Here is an 18,290-nt window from a genome sequence, read left to right as displayed (position 1 = left end):
ATTTATCACTTTTCCTGTTTCCAGTTTTTCACAAGTTGCTTTGTCTTTGTTCACCTCAAAGTGCAGGTCCTGTTTAGCTAAGGAAGTTTGGGCCGCTGAAGCTTTTTGCAAAAGGAAGAAATGGTAGGCCACCTCTTGAACTCTCCAAACAAAATACACTATGAAATCTGGCCCTGGTGAAACTCTCATTTTTTCTTGATCCTGGCTGATCCTAGCTACATGTAATATCTAGAGGTACCCTTCTAACATTTAATAATCCATTTTCTGGCCTATGGTATTCGAGTCTTTCAGTTATTGAAGAAATCCTGGTTGTCTTTATTACACAAGACATAATTATTATTGTGTTTTCTGTCTTCTTTCATGTGCTTACTTTTTAATATTTTTTTGCTGAAAGCAATAAGATCTGTATCAATAAGAACCCCAAAAATGATTTTGGTCTTCAGAATTGTCTTTTTATAGAAAAACAAGGAAAATGCAGGGGGAATTTTTTATTAAATATTAGACATCTGGGTTGACTGCGTTAATTTTAAATCATTCCTGTAATATTTCCTCTTTTCATTTGGCTCTTCAGATGCTCACATAATATGCAAATCACTTTAGAATGAATACAAAAGAAACATTAAATATATTAAAATGTGCATTTTAATAAAATTGTCAATGTGTAATATATATCTCACTTCTAAGGAAGAATGATAAAAAGTAATAAAAGGGTAATTTAGGCATAGAAATATTTAATATCTTTTTTATATTTTACCACCCAGTAAAGAGTAAATGTAGAATCAAAGCTTTGGGCTCAGGTTCGAGAAAGTCTCGCTCAGATATTCTGTCCTCCTTTTGTTCCCTGTGAAAGTGTCAAGGTGGGGCAGCTGGGCGTGCTTCTTCCATGGCATGGTGGCTTGCTCCCACGTCCCTGGCATTTGCAGTGAAATGTCTCCTTGCTTCTCCTTGCAGATGGCGTGGATGTGGAAGATGATCCCACGTGCTCCTGGCCAGCCTCCTCACCATCCAGCAAGGACCAGACTTCCCCCAGCCATGGAGAAGGTTGTGATTTTGGAGAGGAAGAAGGTGGCCCTGGACTGCCGTACCCCTGTCAGTTCTGTGACAAGTCCTTTAGCCGCCTCAGCTACCTAAAGCACCATGAGCAGAGTCACAGTGACAAACTGCCTTTTAAGTGCACCTACTGCAGTCGGCTGTTCAAACACAAGCGGAGCCGAGACCGCCACATAAAGCTGCACACTGGGGACAAGAAGTACCACTGCAGCGAATGTGATGCTGCGTTCTCCAGAAGTGATCACTTGAAGATCCACTTAAAGACTCACACATCCAACAAGCCATATAAATGTGCCATTTGTCGCCGTGGGTTCCTGTCCTCTAGCTCCTTACACGGACACATGCAGGTTCACGAGAGGAACAAGGACGGCTCCCAGGCCAGCTCCAGGATGGAGGACTGGAAGATGAAGGACACTCAGAAATGCAGTCAGTGCGAGGAAGGCTTCGACTTCCCGGAAGACCTCCAGAAGCACATTGCAGAGTGTCACCCCGAGTGCTCCCCGAATGAGGACCGCTCGGCCCTCCAGTGTATCTACTGCCACGAGCTCTTTGTCGAGGAGACATCCCTCATGAACCACATGGAGCAGGTACATGGGGGAGAGAAGAAGAACTCGTGCAGCATCTGTTCCGAGAGTTTCCACACAGTCGAGGAACTGTACAGCCACATGGACAGTCACCAGCAACCGGAGTCCTGCAATCACAGCAATAGCCCTTCCCTGGTCACAGTGGGCTACACCTCCGTGTCCAGCACGACTCCAGATTCCAACCTCTCTGTGGACAGTTCAACCATGGTGGAGACCGCCCCGCCCATCCCAAAGAGCCGAGGGAGAAAGAGGGCTGCTCAACAAACCCCCGACATGACCGGCCCCTCGGGTAAACAACCGAAAGTTACGTACAGCTGTATTTACTGCAACAAGCAGTTGTTTTCGAGTCTTGCAGTTTTGCAGATTCACCTGAAAACTATGCATTTAGATAAGCCAGAACAGGCCCATATCTGTCAGTATTGCTTGGAGGTCTTGCCTTCACTCTATAACTTAAATGAACATCTTAAGCAAGTGCACGAAGCTCAGGACCCAGGCCTGATTGTTTCTGCCATGCCTGCCATAGTTTACCAGTGCAACTTCTGTTCTGAAGTTGTCAATGACCTCAACACCCTTCAGGAACACATCCGATGTTCTCACGGATTTGCAAACCCTGCGGCCAAGGACAGTAATGCATTCTTTTGTCCCCATTGCTACATGGGGTTTCTCACTGACTCTTCCCTTGAAGAGCATATAAGACAGGTCCATTGTGACCTCAGTGGCTCCCGATTTGGGTCTCCAGTGCTAGGCACTCCAAAAGAACCAGTAGTAGAAGTCTATTCCTGTTCCTATTGTACAAACTCACCAATATTCAACAGTGTTCTTAAACTGAACAAGCATATCAAAGAGAATCATAAAAACATTCCCTTGGCCCTGAATTATATTCACAATGGGAAGAAATCCCGGGCCTTGAGCCCTCTGTCCCCTGTAGCCATTGAGCAGACATCTCTTAAGATGATGCAGGCAGTAGGGGGCGCACCCGCGCGTCCGGCTGGAGAATATATCTGTAATCAGTGTGGTGCTAAGTACACGTCCCTAGACAGCTTTCAGACTCACCTGAAAACTCACCTCGACACTGTGCTGCCGAAACTGACCTGTCCCCAGTGCAACAAGGAATTCCCCAACCAAGAATCCCTGTTGAAGCACGTGACCATTCACTTTATGATCACCTCGACCTATTACATCTGTGAGAGTTGTGACAAACAGTTCACATCTGTGGATGACCTTCAGAAACACCTGCTGGACATGCACACCTTCGTCTTCTTCCGCTGCACGCTCTGCCAAGAAGTTTTTGACTCAAAAGTCTCCATTCAGCTGCACTTGGCTGTGAAGCACAGTAACGAGAAGAAAGTATACCGGTGCACCTCCTGCAACTGGGACTTCCGCAACGAGACCGACTTGCAGCTCCATGTGAAGCACAATCACCTGGAAAACCAAGGCAAGGTGCACAAGTGCATCTTCTGTGGGGAGTCCTTCGGCACCGAGGTGGAGCTCCAGTGCCACATCACTACCCACAGCAAGAAGTACAACTGCAAGTTCTGCAGCAAAGCTTTCCACGCCATCATTCTGCTAGAGAAGCATTTGCGGGAGAAGCACTGTGTGTTTGAGACCAAGACGCCCAACTGCGGGACGAATGGAGCCTCCGAGCAGGTACAGAAAGAGGAAGTGGAGCTGCAGACCTTGCTGACCAACAGCCAGGAGTCGCACAACAGTCACGACGGAAGCGAAGAAGACGTGGACAGCTCTGAGCCCATGTATGGATGCGACATCTGTGGGGCAGCCTACACCATGGAAACCCTGCTGCAGAACCACCAGCTTCGGGATCACAACATCAGGCCTGGAGAAAGTGCCATCGTGAAGAAGAAAGCTGAGCTTATTAAGGGGAATTACAAGTGTAACGTGTGCTCTCGAACCTTCTTTTCTGAAAACGGCCTCCGTGAACATATGCAGACCCACCTGGGCCCTGTCAAGCACTACATGTGTCCCATTTGCGGAGAGCGGTTTCCCTCCCTTTTGACTCTTACTGAGCACAAGGTCACACACAGTAAGAGCCTCGATACCGGCAACTGCCGGATTTGCAAGATGCCTCTCCAGAGTGAAGAGGAGTTTTTGGAGCACTGCCAAATGCACCCGGACTTGAGGAATTCCCTGACGGGGTTTCGTTGTGTGGTGTGCATGCAGACTGTAACGTCCACCTTGGAACTCAAAATCCATGGGACATTCCACATGCAAAAGACAGGGAACGGGGCTGCCGTTCAGGCCACCGGACGTGGCCAGCATGTCCAGAAACTGTACAAGTGCGCCTCTTGCCTCAAAGAATTCCGTTCCAAGCAAGATCTGGTGAAACTTGACATCAACGGCCTGCCATATGGTCTGTGTGCTGGCTGTGTGAATCTCAGTAAGAGCAGTAGCCCAGGAATCAGCCTCCCGCCCAGCACGAATCGGCCGGGTTTGGGCCAGAATGAGAATCTGAGCACCATGGAGGGCAAAGGCAAGGCAGGAGGGCTGAAGACGCGCTGCTCCAGCTGTAACGTGAAGTTTGAGTCTGAAAGCGAACTCCAGAACCACGTCCAGACGGTGCACCGAGAGCTCGTCCCTGACAGCAACAGCACACAGCTGAAGACCCCGCAAGTGTCACCCATGCCCAGAATCAGCCCGTCTCAGTCGGACGAGGTAACTTGCCTTTCTAACGTGTGCCTCTTAACTTCCTCAAGAAATTGTCCCCGTGGTTTGTCAGTACTTTCCACAGCCTTATTTCTGGTCACGTGCCAAGGGATGCTTGGTTGGAAATGTAATGTTCCCCCGCCCCCCCCCGTAGCCATTAGCTAACAATTACTTCCTCCTTTTTAAGCAGCGTTTTGGCTTGAATGGTGCAAAATAGGAATAATTCCAGTCTCCCTAGGATATTGTCTTCTCTGTGACTGAAGAGACCAGCACTCATGCCAGCACTACTGAGACCTGGAATCTCAGCGTAGCTTCACCGCGAGTTGAAATCCCCAGCTCTGACTTGTGTGTATGGCAGCGAGATAATGACCCAGAAGTGGGAGAACGGGAGCCAACAGGCTGGCTTAGAGTAAATTAAAAAGAATATATATATTGGCGGATAACAAATTGGGTTGGAGTGGGTTTCTTACCCCATGTTGTCAACGCTCATTGTTTTTCATTGTCTTCGGAGTCATGAGAAAAAAAAATATTTTCCCACAACAACATTTTGAAAAAGCCCCTCATTTATTAAGCACCACATGCCCATTATCTGCTTAAAGGTACTGTCCCTACATTGCCACTCTCTTTGTTTCAGAATTAATATTTTCCCTGCTCTTAGCTTCAGAGCCCTGCGGATTCACGTTTCCTTTGCCACCATAAATACCAGAAATAAGCCCATTTACAGTGAAATAGTTTTGGAAGTCATCGTGTCTAGAAGCTGAGCAGAGGATGGCTCCTTTTAATATAATTTCTTTCTGCTTTATCACCTGGTTTCTAGCAGCTCTTTCCCTCCATGCGCCTATCTGGAGATCCATCCAAATGAAAACCCCAGGGAGACCCTTGTCCCTTCAGTTTGGGGTCACAGCATTTTCCTTATCTTGTCTCTGCACTCACCCCCTCTTGGAGGGCTCCCCGCTTCTCCCCGCAGATAGCTATCAGGCAGCTGGTAGGGGAGAGCCAAGGAGGCGACACACAGCCGTCCTTACCAAATGCAGCATCTGTGTGACAGGCAGACTCCCAAACTTTGAAGCTGTTCTCCCTTCTCCCCTGCCCAAGTAAATCTGCACTTTTCTCTCATTTAAATAAATGAAATCCTTTGAAACTGAGGAAGACAGCTGGAGGAACATAGTTTTGATAATGGCTCATGGCTCGTGGGTTGGCTCCAATGCAGTAATTTGTTTTGAAACATATATTTGTAGTTATAATCATCTGAAATATTTTTTCCAATTTTTTTTTTTTTATTTCAAAAGCATGTAAGTCTGTACAAAAGTTAAAGGCATGGCACAGTGAACATGTTTGTGTTTGCACATTGATAGCCAAGATTGATCAGGTAGAACATTGGGTTACAACATTTTCCTTTTCTTGTTTCTACACTCTGCACTCTTGTGTCTGTGTCTCTGTCTCTCTGTCTCTCTGTCTCTCTCTGCCTCTCTCTCTCCTTTTCGGTTGTCAGTCTGTACCATGTGAAACTACGTTACAGATATGTACCATCTCCTTATAAGGGCATTTCTTATTTAACCATAATATCATCTACTTTCTAATAACTTTTTTTCCTTCACAAGTAAAGGCAGTTAACTACATTAGCCAAAGACATTAAATTGGTAATATTATGTATAGGAGGCCCATATTCAGATTTCCCCTCAACTATCCCCCAAACTGCTAATATAATTTTCTATAATATAAAAAATTACTTCTTTGTATTTTGGTACGAGTTTGAGTTTTCATGTTTCAATGTTATGTAAAGGTGATTTAAATTGACTGCACCTGTGTGTCTGCATGTTTGTGTTTGTGTGTGGGTACATATGAGAGAGAGAAAGACAGGGAGACAGAGGCAGAGAGAGACACTGACCTAGTGTCCATTTCAAATCAAGGAAAATTTGACATTTTATATTATTGTATTTATTATTATTATTATTATTATTATTATTAATATCTTTAGTACAGGGTCCACAGGGTCTCACGACACAGATCAGACTCATAATGATCCTCCTATTTTCAGCCAAGCACTGAGATTACAGGTACATGCCACCTGGCCCAGTCTCAGTCACCATCTCAGTGCACCCCGAGGATGGGGCTGGCATAGCATGCTGGGGGTTGCACCCCAGACCCTGAGCCTGCCTAAGCAGATGCTTTATTCTGCTAAACTATCTGACCAATCCTTGACACTTATTTTAGAAGACTGCTTGTAAGAGAGAAATTCCTGTTTCTTCTCAGCTATTCATGGATTATATTTTCTGATATTTATTAATTGCTATATCTTTTAATTGCATTTGAGATAAAATATTCCAACATGGAGGCCATATGAGTAGTACTTGCACATTGATTTGGTTCTAGTTACTTGAGTAGGAGTATTTTTATTTATTTATTTATTTATTTATTTATTTATTTATTTATTTTGTAGTACTGGGGATTGAATTTAGGACCCTGCGCTTGCGAGGCAAGCACTTATTCTACTGAGCTATCTCCCTGGCCCCCAGGAGTATTTATTTTTAAGAACTTTTTATACGTAAAATTTTACTGATACAGAGAAGCTTCTCTATACCCTGAACTTACACAAAGTATTATGTTCTAAGTACTTGTTAAGTCCTACAATAGTAGTTTCTAGTACTTAGCTATTAGGAGTCATAAACAATCCATGATGCAGAAGTGTACCTTCCTATGAAACTTGATTGGAAGGAGCTTATGGCAGTGTCCTTCACTGATCAGATATTACATTTTAAATAGTTCATTTGTGTACTTAAAAAGTTCACAAAGTTCTTCAACATTTTCATCAATCTGTCACCATTTTAATTTTCTTTTTTTTTTGAGGAGCTGGGGATTGAACTCAGGCCCTTGCACTTGCCAGGCAAGTGCTTATTTGACTGACAATCTCCCTGGCCCCACCATTTTAAAATTGATTATACTCTAGAAAGCATATAATTGTATGTGCTAGTCTATGTTCCTACAATTGTATGCAAAGCCATGTTATTTGGACTGACATCAAAAATTCTCTAAACATGCATGGAATTACAAAAAAAGCCTACAAATATAATGTGTTGGCAAGAAAAAGACAGATTAAATATTCACATGTTAGTGACATTATACTCTGGTTTCCCTTCAGATTCTATAAATCTTATGAATGCTATGTAAATTTTTGCCAGGTGATAGGAAGTTTTCATGTCAGCCTTTGCAAAATGGTATATAATACAAGAATGAATTTTATCACTAAAAGAAATGCAACATATATGTCTGTTGACCTACTTGTCCCAGTTAGAAGGAACTAAAGGATTTAACAATGCAGGTGATATTTTCGTCTCCTCTTCTTGCTGAGGATTGAGGCTTCAGAAAAGAAAAGAAGACCGCAGGAGATCATACAATCTGAACACGCAGATCTTGTAAAGAAGGAGATTCAGCTTTCCTGGATCATGACTTACCACATAAAGATATTGGTAAGGGCCAGGGAGATAGCTCAATAGAATAAGCGCTTGCCTGGCAAGCACAGTGTCCTGAGTTCAATCTCCGGTTCCACCAAAAAAAAAAAGATATTGGTAGACACTCACATGTATCTGTCAAATGCTGACAAAAATTCTTGATTGATACTAGATTACCTAATTAGAAAGGGTTTCAATTTAAATATAAATTTAGAGAATAATAAGTACTATATAAAACCATACAATTCAGAAAACTCGATGAAAGACAAGACATGTGACATTCAAAGAAGGCTATTTATAGGCAACTGTCATGTCATGGAGATACTTAGAGTTGAAGGCAGAAGATTTGACTTAGAGCTCCATTCTTCTGCTTTAATACTTTCTGGAAAATGTTTTATTTGTGGAGAACTTGTTTGATTACAAATCTATAGCTATTATAGAGAATTTACTTTTTATGAAATATTTAGGGTAAACTGTTGGCTCTCCTTTGCTCTTCAAAGGTTGAGTATGATATAAATTTATACTCAAGCTACACTATCTATAAATAGTAATGTTGACAGAAGACAGGAAGGACCCTGGCCCTCCAGCTTTTCTGCACAGGAAGTGTCTTGTAGAGTACCTGGCATGTACAATGTGTTGGGCAATGTTGGCTGCTCTTCTAGGTTCCTCAATACTGGTCTGACCATGTGGGCAGATGCTGTCCCATCTGGGCCTCAGAATGTTGCCTTGTGACTTGGATGCTCTGTGATAGATGCAGGGAGCATATGGCCTTTCAGGTGCGTTTTCCCAGGAGGTTTCACAGTCAGGGTCTCTGTGGGATTATTCTAACACACACCATCCCTACCGGTCCATTGAAGTTGCTCTTACAAGGGTCATGGTAATCTTCATGCTGTGAAAAGCACAGAAAGGGCCGCTGGTACAAACTAGAAGGAGCAGTGGAGGCCGTCTAATTATATTAATGAACAGCCAGGCCCGGAGAAAGTGAGATTGCCTAAGATGCCGCAGCAGGTAAGGGACATGCAGAGGCAGAGGCAAGAGAGTCCAGGCTTGACATTTCAGGATTAAGACTCTTCCCATAATCTCAGCGGCACTTCCCCGTAGCTACTGTCCATGGCCTTTCCACCATGCTCCCTCAGCAATGTTGGGTTCCTCCTTCTCATGCATTTCTTCTGCTTGCTGCAGGAAGTCTGCCTCCATGTCTTTCCTGCACCCAACTTCTCTAAGGTCTACACTAGCTGGACTGACCAATGAAACACTGTTTCAAACAAGGTAACTGAGTACAATAACTAAATACTTCTTAGTCATGGCTTTTCCCTTTTAGGAGCCTCAGTTTTCCTAACTGGCCTGCTGCACACTCAAGCATGCCTGGTAGCCTGTCCTCTCCTTGTCTGTGCTTGTAGGTCTGTCACCCTGCTGCTGTCTCTGTGCTCCTTCCATGTGGCTGTAGCAGCTTGTCCAGCTTTGGGTGCCAACCTTTAACCACATTTTAACACCCTTAAAGTCTGTCTTAAAGGGTTGGAGGGGAACTTTGGGGACTGACATCCCACAGGTTGATCATGGCAGCAGTTGTACCACAGTATCATCTGTCAGTATTCACCAGATGTAGAATCAATGATCTTCTTATGGAAATTACGCTGCAGTGAAACTGATTCTTCTTAAGTGCTTCGTGTCTCCAACCCAGACCCTTCCCCTGCGCTGCAGACTCACACTCAGCTCTCTGTTGGACTGTCGTGAATGTCAGATGCAGGGATTTCAGAATCGGGCTTATCACCTCCTCTAGACCTGCTGTTCTTCTTAGATGTTTTCTTACTGAGGCAGCCCCTGGTCTGCTGGGTCCCTTCCCTTTTTCTGCATCAAGCCAACTCCACTTTGATCCTCCAGGCATCTCAGGTCAGTTTATTTGTATTTCTAGACCCAACCCCTACTTCCACCCACTTAGCACATTTTGAGTTCAGTCTTGGATCGCTTTGTGCCGCTCTGTTGCAGCAGCTACATAACTGGTCTCACTGACCTTAGTCTTTCTGTTTTCAAATCCAAAATATTATTTACCTATATTATGCAACTTGTTTTACCTATTTTTATCCAAATAATATTTTATCTATACATCTTACTTTCAAATCTACGTGAAGCTTCCAGAACAATCTAAGCCACATCTGTGTAGCACATCCCTTCCTATGGGAGCATTTTAAGGACTCTGAATCCCTTTCGCCATAGGAAAACATAATCTTTTTTTCCCCCAAATCACTTTATTCTATAAGTGAAAGCACTCTAACACATGTAAGGAGTTGCTTCTGTGTCTTGCTTAGCTATCCTGTCCACCCTACTCAAATTGTTGCCTTCCTGGCTGCCCTCTCTTGCCATGAGGTTGACCAGCCTAATCTTTTCGTAGAGATTCAGTACACTAGGAGGTTCCTACATGTCTGCCTTCCCACCACGAGCATCTCCCTACCCAGATGTCCCACGTGTACGATGTGCTGCCCGTATTACGCAAATACTGCTTTGTCATCATCTATTTCCATTTCTCTTTTCCTCTCATGAATTCCTCGAGGCATAAACTTATCGCCCACTTCTGGTTCCTTCAGCAGCACAGGCAGAGTGCAGGCAGAGACCTCACCACATCTGAGCTGTGAAGCTTGCTTTTGCCTGGAGTCTTCGCAGCTCTTCTCAGAATATCAAGACACCTGTACCCCTAAGCTTTCTCCTGCAGGTGAATTCTGGCATTGTGATCAGAGCCTTCAGAAGCTGTATGCTAATGACAGAACTAATACATTTTTACCCTGCTTGGACTTAAAATATTGTTACTTCTTCTTTGACGTTCCATGCTAGACATTGTGAACCCAGGACATTGTGCTCTCTGGTCCCCTCCATCTCTGAACTTGCTGCACAAGGCTGCTAGCGGTCGACAATCAAGATGGAGAAAGCCTTTCTGCTGCCATCTTCTCTGTAGCATGAAGCAAAAAAGCAGCTCTTCCGTGCTGCATCTTCTTTTGTGTTATAGCATCCCATTGCTGGCTTTTTTTTCCAGGCTACTGAGAAGCACCTCCTTATGTCTTTCTAAAAGTGTAGGCATTCTTGGAGGCTAACCCGCCCACCTCTTTTCCTCTCTGTCTACTCTCTCATTAGGCATTTCACCTGTTCTAGTGACCTTAACGACCTCTTATGTGAAGAATTCCCAAACTTTTATTTCCCTCCTAGATCTGACCTTACCTGGTTTCTGTGTAGTTGTCTCCGCAGAGCTTCATGTGGTTGTAGGTGATACTTTTTCAGAGGTGGCTGAATCGAGAGTGTGCTGAGGTTGGGAGTGTGTGATTTCTGAATTAATCCACTAATAGGTTTGGTGCTGCCCTAATCCCGGTAACCTAGATAGAGTATAAAGGGGGCAGAAAGAAGCCACTGGGGTCCCTTGCCTGCTTTGCTACCTTTGCCCATTGTGAACTGTCTCTTCCCCATGAAGCCACAACACCCTGCCTTGGAGCCAGGCAATTATAGACTGAAACCTCTACAAACCATGAGCCAAGTATACTTTTCCCGCTTTAACTTTGAATGCCAGGTATTTTTGTCTCAGCAGTGAGAGAAAAGTAACTGAGATATATAAACACCGAACTTTTGATTCTCTTTCCTGAAACATATTGGCCAGACTTCATTGTTTTAGTAAAGGGGAACGGCCGCCACAGTCACCCAAGCATCCACTGAATCATTCTCAGCTCCTTTCTTTCCCCATTGTCCTCATCTAGTTCATTAATAAGCACTGTGGGTTCTGTGTCCAGGAAGTATGTTCAGAGTCATCTTCTTTCCATCTCCAAATCCGTCCTTCTGTGTAGAGGCTTTCCGGGGGAACCCTCTCCTTTATCCTTCACCTGCTTCCAGTCCATTCTTCCTGGTGCAGATGAGGACATATAAATTAATGAGATCACTTAGCGTTCTTAAGTAGTTTCCATTTCCTCCAGCAAATCCTGGCCTCACACCAGTTTAGGAGGCCAGCATAGCCAGGTTGTGGCAGTGGTCCCCCTTAGATCTAGGGACTCCTCTTCATATACTGCATGCAGGTTTCTGAGCCAGGGTGGCCTGTGGTATCTGACTGTTTTGCCTGTTCACCTGCCCCAAATCCAGTGGCTCTTTCTGATCTGTCAGATGTGCCCCTAAAATCTTACCAAAATTGATCTTCTTTGGGGTTGGCTTTTAAAAGTGTTTTATTGATTTACTTTTTTATTTCCTTTTTCACGTCCGAACAACCACCAGGCTAGCCTAAGGACTCTGTAACATACTTGAATAAATGAATATAGTCTTCATGCTTCAAAGTCACAAGAACAGGGTATACTTATTTTCTTGGACATCTACTATATAGTAACTAATCATACGTGATATTGGTTGTTTTGCTCAAATGTACTTAGATGTTCTACAGTTAAATTTCATCTAAATATACTAAACTAAGCTAAAAGTCTTAAGGTTTCTTTCTAACAATATGAAATTGATTCTCTTTAATATGAAAGTCTAGGGCCGGGGAGATGACTCAGTGGAATAAGTGCTTCCCTGGCAAGCGCAAGGCTGTGAGTTCAATCCCTGGTTCCGGAAAAAAAAAAAAAGAAAAAGAAAACGAAAAAGAAAAAGTCTGTTTTAAGTGTTTGACAGCTAATATTCTTTCTTCATGGTTCTTATACTGAAACTGGGAAAACGCATGGTGACATGCGTATTCAGAGCCTGCTCAAGTTCCAGAGTCCTTTTTGTACATTTTTTTTCTTTTTTTATGTACTTGGTACAGGGTCTACAGGGTCTACAGGGTCTACAGGGTCTATAGGGCCTCATTATGTAGATTGAACTTGTAGTGCTTCTCAGCCTCCCAAGCGCTGGGATTACAGGCGTGCGCCACCACGCCCAGTCTCGATTATCCTCTCAGTGTGCCCCAGGGGTGGGGCCGGCACGGCACACCAGGGATCGAACCCTGGCTGCTGCACTCTGCCTAAGCAGGTGCTTTGTGTTGTTTTATGTAATAAAAATTTCCATATGAGCCTAAAAGATATGGGAGAACAATCTTGATAAAATTTTTGTATTTCCAATTGCTAATGCTAGCTTTTACTATGTTCAATATTCAAAGAGCAAAAATAAATAGGTTAAAGTTTCCTTTGAATCAACAGTATCAAAAAAATTAAGTAGACAAGTTGGGCATTGTGGTACATGCTTGTAATACCAGCACTCTAGGAGACTGAGGCAGGAGAATAGCATAAAAGTAGAAACTGTATATGACCAGGTTTTAAAAATTCGAGATGTTATGTCTAGTCTACCTTCCAGATTTATTGTTGTAGCCTAGCTTAGCTAATTTTTCTCATTGGAGAGAAAATACCTGGCACTCAGAAGGTAAAGAAGGAAAGGTTTATCTTAGCTCCTGATCTCTAGAGGTTTCAGACCATAGTCAGCTGGCTCTAAGACAAGGTGGCCTAGCAGAGAAACATCACAGAGAAAAAGCAGTCCATGGCAGGGTAGTCAGAAGGCAACAGCAGAGAGCAACTTGCTTTTCCTTTTTATTTCATCCAGGCACAAGCCTTTGGGTAGTGCCACCCACACCCAGGGTTGGGGTGCTATGTTCAGCAAATCCATTCACCCACACCCAGAAGTATGCTAACTTCAGTCAGTATACTAATTTAATACCATGTACCCTTAATCCCAGCATCACACTCTTTAGGTCCAGCCCACTCTACAAAGTCTCATCGATGAGCACATAAAGCTTTGGGGGGACATCTAGATACACAGAATAGCATGGTAAATATTTATGCAGTGGTTACAAAGTACTTGACTGGGAGGGATGATTCTGGCATGAATATCAGGTGTGTGACAGGGACTCCTACCCAGTTTTTGTCACCAGTTTTTGATCATTGCCCTGTATACAATCAGCTGTCTTAGATTTTTTCTTTCCTTACTGCAGTTCTGGACCTTTTTACTGTTTTACTTTCAGTTATGGTATCTTTTAAAAAATACATGATATTTAAAAATAGGAATATTTCTATGGTCAGCCATAAACTTTACATTGCTTATAACATTCACTATTTCTTAGTCTGAAACATTTTTATTTAATTTTATTTGATTTTGCAAAGTAAAAATAAAGCAAGAACAAAAAGTCAGAAACAAGATCAAAACAGGGTAACATACAACAATGCATATGTTACAGATTTTCAAAACAAGGATAGCTGATTAATAATGATTGATATATTATCTATTTTTATCCTCAAATCTGTTGCACAGATTAACATATATAATTATGTAAAGTTGTTCATATGATTGCATATTACCACTTGATTTCAAGAAACCTTAAATTTTTGTTCTAGTCTCTCTTTTTTCTACCTTTCTTACAAAATTATTTTAAAGAGAGTATATTAATAATTGATATGACACTAGAAACAGTTTGGAAGACCAAGATGACAGGTATTCAAGCATGGTTATTGTACTACACATTCCTGTCCTCAAAATATTTACTCAGATCGCAGATATCAGCATACAGAGTTAGTCAAGGTGAAAATTCTACATGTTAACTGCTATAAAAACTGATGGAAATTTTTAGTACAATCATGTCAGCCCTCCTGTATATATACTTCATGTTTTTCTCCCTGCCTTTTATCCCTATCTTTTCTCCTTTCTCTCATGTTTGTTGTTTAATTCTAAATTCAGTTTCTTTTCATTTTACTATATCTGTTATACCTTTCAAGTTTATTTCTTCTTTCAGATTCTTATAGTAGAGAGATAATACAATATTTATGTATGTGGATCTGATTTATTTCACTTATGAATATAGCCTCTAGTTGTAGCCACCTACCTATCTAGGCTTTGAGTTTTTCTTTATAGCTGAGTAATACTCCACTGTATATAAATACCACTACTTTTCAATCCATTCCTCAGGTGATGGGCATTTTGATTGCTTCCAAGATTTGGCTATGACAAATTGTACTGCTATAAACTTGGGTGCACATATATCACTGCGGTAGATGTTTTCAGTTCTTCTGGCAAAATACCCAGAAGGGGAATAGCTGGATTGAATGGGATTTCCAGTCCTAGTTTTTTGAGGAGTCTCCACACTGATTTCCATAGTGGTTGTACTAGCCTGCATTCCCACCAGCAGTGGAGAAGGGTTCCTTTTTCCCTGCAGCCTCTCCAGCATTTGTTATTAGTTGATTTCTTTGTGATAGCATTCTTTCTGGGGTGAGATGGTGTCTCAGTGTTGTTTTAATTTGCATTTCGCAAATGGCCAGTGATGTGGAGCATATTTTTAGGTGTTTATTTGCCTCTTGTATTTCTTCCTCTGAAAAGTGTATATTCATCTCAGATGCCCATTTTTGGAACGGGTCTTTAAATTTTGGGACCCTAATTTTTAAAAATTCTTTATATATTCTAGATAGAAGACCTTTGTCTGAGTGATTGTTGGTTAAGAATTTTTCCAAATTTGTGGGTTGTCTTTTCACTCTGTTGGTGATTTCTTTTGACATGCAGACACTTCTCAATAAGAGGAGGTCCCAGTTACTGATTCTTTGCAGTATTTCCTGTGCAGTTTGGTTTTTGTTCATGAGTTGTCTGCCTACCCCTATGTCTTCAAGATTTCTACCTGCTTTCTCTTCCAAGACATAGTGTTTATGTTTTAATCCATTTTGACTTTAGCTTGGCAATAGACCCAGGTCTAGTTTTAGTTTTGGGAAGGGGAAGAGCCAGTATTTTCAGCAGCATTTGTTCAAGAGGCTATCTTTATTGCAGTGACCATGTTTGACCCCTTTCTCAAGGATAAGATGGCTGCGTTTGTTTGCAGTTGTATCTGCATCTTCTAGTCTGTTCCACTGATCCTTGAGTCTGTTTTTCTGGCTAAAAATTTTGGAATCTTATATTGTCCTAGAACTTCATATAGGAGGAGGTTTTTAATGAATAGTTTTTGGCTACAATAAGTAAACATGTATTCAAGACAGTTTATAATACTATAATAAATAATATAACAAGTTATAATAATCAAAAGCTCCATTCTGGATCTCTTATATTGTGTTACTTACTGCATGACATGATTTTGCTCAGTTTTCTGTTACATGTACTTTGTTGTCTATTATTTTAATATCCTTAATGTGAGGGCCTTGGCAAACATTTCTGAAAAGCCTGAGTAGTTGGTTCCCCTTATTTATGCTTTGACCTTTTTCTTTTTTTTAACCTTTTATATCTGCATGTTTCTGAAGGCTCTATTCTTCATCTGCACCCTCTCTTCTCATTTCCATTTCCTGTTGCCTAATTATCATCAGTACAGAAGAGCAGAATACTATTTAAATTATGAACCTCTAACTTATAGACTCCAGCTTCCCCTGTGCCCCTGCTAAACTGGACATTCTGCTAGCCCTTTGATCAAATCAGCCACACCCTCCTTGTCCTCTCATATCGATCAGTGTCTCATCTTTCTCCTGGTCATTCTCATCTGAAATGCTCTGTTTGCTAGAAAGCCTCCCTTTCTGTAGCCTGTTGAGTCCATCACTTGCCTGGTACCACTGCTTCTTATTTTGTAGTACTTGACAATTTGTATATCTCCTACATCCTGTCTCCAGACCAAATATTAACTGACCTCCTCTATTCTGTTCTTATTCTAAAACCAGTCTCAATAAATTTAAAAGATGAGGATCACACAATCACATTTCCAACCTACAATACAAATAGATTTGGAAAAGGTGACTTTTAAAAGCCTCACAAGTTCTAAGTTAAAGAAAAAAGAAGCAGAAGTCTTAGAAACAGAAACTTAAAATGCTAGGTACTTACATTTAAAATTTGTAAGACATAATGAAAGTAGTACTTGCGGGAAAGTGATTAGAAAATAAATATATATTAGAAAAGTATGAAAATGTATTAGTGATTAAAGAAACAATTTGTAGTATAAGAAACAACAAAATAAACTCATAAAAACCAACATGGAAGAAAATAATAAAACAGTAAAATCTGTTGAAACAAAATAACAAAGAAATGGTAAACATAAGGAGAACTTTAAGATACCCAATTATTTTTCTGGATAGACTAAGAAACTGTACAAACCTCTGATGAAATTGATTAGCAAGAAAGATCACAAAGAAATACTGTTATAATGAAAAGGGGAGCCTTAAATTCGTATGTACAGAAGTTAAAGGACATTAAGAAAACTACTATATATTTCAAAATGACAATAATAAGGAATGTGAGAGTTTGTATTAGGGAGCAGGAGTGGCAACAAGAACTTTCACTGTACTAGAGAGAGCATAACTTCATATACCTGCTTTTAAAACTGTTGGATTGTGTATTCTGAAGTTAAGTACCAGCCTATTTTATTTCCATCAATTCTGTTTCTAGGTTTATATGTAAGAGAAATTAGTGCATGTGTCTACCAAAAGTCTTGATCAAAAATAGTTTTATTTATATATAGGCTTTCAAAGAGAATCATCAAAAATATGTTAATACGTAACTGTATAAATTCATCCCATTCATGATGTCTTGCATAGTACTGATGAAGAATCTACTGTTACACAACATCTTGGATGACACCCATACAAGCACACATCATTTTTGAGGAAAAAAGGAACCACAAATATAAAACTGCCTGCCTGCATTCCTGTGAAATGTAATTAGGGGACCATAATCTGTAACTGAGGTCAGAGCATTTATCCCAGAGATGGAGCCAACTGGGAAGCGATGGGAGTGAGTCTTTTGCATACTGGAAGGGTTTGTTCCTTGCTGTATGTGCTGGCTGTATGGGTGAAAGCATTAGCAAAATTTCACTAAGGAATCCACGTAGCTTTACTGTGGTTACTGTGTGAATGCTCGTTCTCAAATCAGCTCTTGCAAAGAAAAGGAGAAAATCGAAAGAAAACCGAAAACACACAAGATAAAAATAACAGGACAAGAGCACAAATAATTTCATGTCGCAAGCTTGAAACTTTCAGTTATAGAAAAAGTTTTAGAATAATGTAAGTTAACAAAACTAGCTCAAGAAAAAAAAAGTAGAATGATTCCATAAACATTAAAGAGTTTGATAAATTATTAAAAATCTTTCCATGAAGAAAATACCAGTCCCAGATGGATTTCAGAATGAGTTCTCCTAAACATACAAATAATTCCAGAACTGTGCCTAAAAATGCAAAAGGAAAAGCACCCTCATTCACTTAACGAATGTAGTATAATCTTGATATCAAACCAGATCCATATAATGAAAAAGAAAATTCTGGACCAATTTTACTTATACTTTTTAATTTAAAAATTTTTGAATAATATATTAATAGTTAAATCTCTTGTGAATAGAAACAAGATTATTGTGTTAAGACTAAAGTAGATTTATCACAAGTATACAAGGTGGGTTTAAGTTTAGGAAATCAATTTTATTTAAGTAACAGATTATAAAAGATAAATTATGTTTATTTCAAGAATTACAGACAAAACTAAAATTCATTATCTTTTCATGACTGCATAAGAGCACTAGAAATAAACAGAAATATTCTGGTTTTGGTGCCAGGAATCAAACTTGGGATATCACACTTGCCAAGCAGGTGCCGTACTGCTGCGCTGTACACGCAGCCCA

The 18,290-nt window shown here is 41.1% G+C and overlaps 1 protein-coding gene across 1 annotated transcript in view; it reads left to right on the top strand.

The window, feature by feature from the left end:
* The window catches only part of Znf521 (zinc finger protein 521), a 287,254-nt gene that overhangs the window by 121,445 nt on the left and 147,519 nt on the right, over window positions 1–18,290 (top strand). Inside the window, exon 5 of the mRNA XM_004623543.2 lies at window positions 952–4,304. Coding sequence (XP_004623600.1) covers window positions 952–4,304 — 3,353 coding nt within the window. The remainder of the gene's footprint in view (window positions 1–951; window positions 4,305–18,290) is intronic.

The sequence above is a fragment of the Octodon degus genome, unplaced genomic scaffold (genome assembly GCF_000260255.1).
Source record: "Octodon degus isolate 3935 unplaced genomic scaffold, OctDeg1.0 scaffold00003, whole genome shotgun sequence".
NCBI classification, from domain to species: Eukaryota; Metazoa; Chordata; class Mammalia; order Rodentia; family Octodontidae; genus Octodon; species Octodon degus.
Note: the sequence above shows the minus strand (reverse complement) of the source record. Positions and strands in the feature narration are given on the sequence as shown.